The sequence below is a fragment of the Sinocyclocheilus anshuiensis genome, unplaced genomic scaffold (genome assembly GCF_001515605.1).
Source record: "Sinocyclocheilus anshuiensis isolate Anshui unplaced genomic scaffold, SAMN03320099.WGS_v1.1 scaffold979, whole genome shotgun sequence".
NCBI lineage: Eukaryota > Metazoa > Chordata > Actinopteri > Cypriniformes > Cyprinidae > Sinocyclocheilus > Sinocyclocheilus anshuiensis.
In genome coordinates this window covers 1,130,800-1,134,088 of record NW_015544223.1, presented here as the reverse complement: position 1 = coordinate 1,134,088, position 3,289 = coordinate 1,130,800, and the positions used below count along the sequence as shown (strand labels likewise).

Genomic DNA, 3,289 nt, shown 5'->3' with positions numbered 1-3,289 from the left:
CATAATATATGTGTGTATACTGTGTATATTTATTATGTATATATAAATACAAACACATGCATGTATATATGTAAGAATAATTCTGTTTATATATTAAATATATTTATATATAATAAATGTATATACATGTAAATATTTTCAAAATATATACTGTATGTGTGTGCATTTATATATGCATAATAAATATACACAGTACACATACATATATTATGTAAACAAAAACTTTTATTTTGGATGTGATTAATCGCGATTAATCGTTTGACAGCACTAGATAATACACAATATTTCTGTTTTTACATTGCTTACTGTTTTTGATCAAATAAATACAGCCTTGGTGAGCACAAGCGTAATTAACAAAACTTACAGAGGTAGTATTGCTAAATTTACCTGATATCAATCAAATTCGAGAAGAAGAAAATAAAAGCATGTCCTCTTCATTGTGCTATTTCGGGTTTCTTTGCACAGGCGTGGGCTTTTCTGAGTCACCTGCCTGTGGTGGAGGTCAGGATGAGTGTGAAGGGCTGGTGGGAGGGTTGTGAGGAGCAAACTGAGCGCGTGATCCCTGCTAACGTCACCAACATCAGAGACGAGTCCAGCTGGCTGCCGCTGCACGCTGACCAGGAGTACGTGCTCCAGGTGTCCCTGCGCCGCCTCAACGCCGGCCAGCAGAGAGTGAGTCCACCACTTCATTCACTGTTTTCTTTTCATTGTCTAGCCATTTAATCAATACTGATTCCATTCTTTTCAGAGGAAGCAGGACAGCAAGGCACAGGCGCCACGCTTCCCCAAACCCAAAGACGAAGGCTGGTTTCTTGTTCTCGGGGAGGTGGAGAAGAAAGAACTGCTGGCTATCAAACGTGTGGGATTTATACGCAACCACAGCAGTGTGTCCGTGGCCTTCTACACGCCTGAGAAGACGGGGAAGTAAGAGCCGCCTGCTGCTACTCTGATGGCGTTTTTGTAGTATCTACGGTCTTAACGTCTGAATCTTTCTCCAGGTGTATCTACACGCTGTACCTGATGAGCGACAGCTACCTCGGCCTGGATCAGCAGTACGACATCCACCTGAACATCATCCCAGCCAGCATTGCTGCGCAAGTCAACAGTGAGATATCAGATAACGCTGGCAAAAAAGCCCCAAAGTGACCTCGCGCAACTAAACCAAAGTTTCCCTCTTGGCTTGAGATGTTAATTTGATGGACAGCTCTTCAGTTCTCTTCGTGAAACTACACTGAATGGGTGCCAACTTTTTTCTTTTTTTTTCTGGTTCAATTAAACATTTTGATGATTAGAACATCTGGCCCAAACAGTCATAACACTTTCGAATGAGAGATCAGATGGTTGTAATTGATTCAAGAGGAACCTTCTGAGAATCAGCCTCATCTGTTTCTCAGACGGTCACTCTTCCTGCCTTATTACTCTTTTTACTCTTATTTTGTGCTGCTGCTGCTTCTTTTTTTTGTACACTCTGCATTACGGGCAAAGGTTATATTTGTCTAATTAAATTATAAACATAAAAAGATTGTTTTTGCTTCTGAATTATGGAAGTATTCAATACGAAAAAATCAATTTTGTTAAATAGAAAATAAAAACTTTACTCTTATTTTGTGCTGCTGCTGCTTCTTTTTTTTGTACACTCTGCATTACGGGCAAAGGTTATATTTGTCTAATTAAATTATAAACATAAGATTGTTTTTGCTTCTGAATTATGGAAGTATTCAGTACGAAAAAATCAATTTTGTTAAATAGAAAATAAAAACACATGCAGCACAGTTGTATTTATCAGTCTATCAACTGTTTCCATTCTTTCCTAAGTGCCCACATTTGCATAGCATTGGGATTGACTGTGTTCAGCAGTTATTCACAGGCCACATGTGTTTTGTTTTTTGTTACAGAGGTCAAATAGTCAGCACATGCTTGTTATTATTTACCAAGTCACCCGTCAGGGTAAAAATGACTTTTATGCAAGAATATAAAGATGTTCTGGAATTTTTCGATAATAAAGTAATACATTTAAGCATAATATTTTATTAGTATTAGTGGATGTTGAGGTTTGACTAAAGCAAACAGTAGTCAATGATAATGTTGGTCATGATAATTTGCAAAATGATCAGTTTATGTTCTATAAATAAAGTTGCTTTAAGACCAGACAAGACAGCATCTCTTACAACCCCTTTTCTGATATATGCTTGCTTAAAAATGAAGTAGGCTGTTTTATTTTGCTGTCTCTGACTAACACTGTAATTAAAAATCCTAATTGTTTAATTGTTTTAAAGCGTTCATTTATTGCCAGTAGTTTTAATGGCAATGGTTTTGAGTCCCTACTGAGGATTTCATATATTGTAAAGTATTTTCGATTGTTCTCTTTTCCACTGACGCAGTTTAATCAGAAGCAAATTCAGGCTTTAGGAAAAGGTTAAAGCAGCATCAAGCGTTTCGTGTGCTGGGCGCATCCTTTCTGATTTTCTCCTGCTGCAGGTGGTTTTCTATTACAGACACAGACTGCTGTCCTCCTGAGATACACACACTCAAAAAGAGCTTTTGGCATTCAGATTTTATTTTGCATCAACATTTGCTGCATAAAAAAAAAAAAATTTTTTTAATTGCCCCCTTAAAAATTGTATGATTTTAATAATTTCTAATCATTTTTATCATAGTAACACAATAAATCATTCACCATATTGATATCACAAAAAGGCCAGGACTTAAAACAGTGATTATATCTACATCAAATAAGAAATATTAACAAAACTAAAGTCTACCACAGTGGACAAAATGGCTGGCTCTGTATTCAGCAGGACACTGATAGAAAGAAGAGTGGGATTTACTCCCATAATCACTGATTTCCCTCTTACCCTCTGAATCAATACTGTTGTTTTCTTTCATGGACAGCAGATCTGCCTGCTTGAGTTTTGCTGTATTTGTATTGCTGCACAATCCTTTTAGTTAAACCATAAGAAAATAGGACAATAATAATAACTGCGTTCAATTATAAGCAACGTTCTATGTAATATGCCTTCAAAAAAATAAATCAAATAAATCACGAGCACGTACATTTTATTTATATGTAATGCATATTTATAGATATGTAGTTTTAAATATTTGCACATTTAAATATGTATTGTATTCATATTTTTATGTTGGATATTTTAGGTGATTGATTAATGCTCTTATTTTAACGAAGGGAACATTTCCGTTGTTCCCTTCGTGTTATGGCCGCATGACAATTCCGCTATTTTAATTTTGCAGCAATTTAGCTGATAGATAGATAGATAGATAGATAGATAGA

At 35.9% G+C, this 3,289-nt stretch overlaps 1 protein-coding gene across 1 annotated transcript in view; it reads left to right on the top strand.

The window, feature by feature from the left end:
- The window catches only part of ascc3 (activating signal cointegrator 1 complex subunit 3), a gene marked incomplete at its 5' end in the record, with an annotated part of 88,994 nt that extends 87,413 nt beyond the window's left edge, over positions 1-1,581 (top strand). The window contains 3 exons of the mRNA XM_016497978.1: positions 466-672; positions 749-924; positions 999-1,581. Of these exons, the coding sequence (XP_016353464.1) occupies positions 466-672; positions 749-924; positions 999-1,146 (531 nt within the window). The remainder of the gene's footprint in view (positions 1-465; positions 673-748; positions 925-998) is intronic.
- Between the last annotated feature and the right edge of the window lie 1,708 nt (positions 1,582-3,289).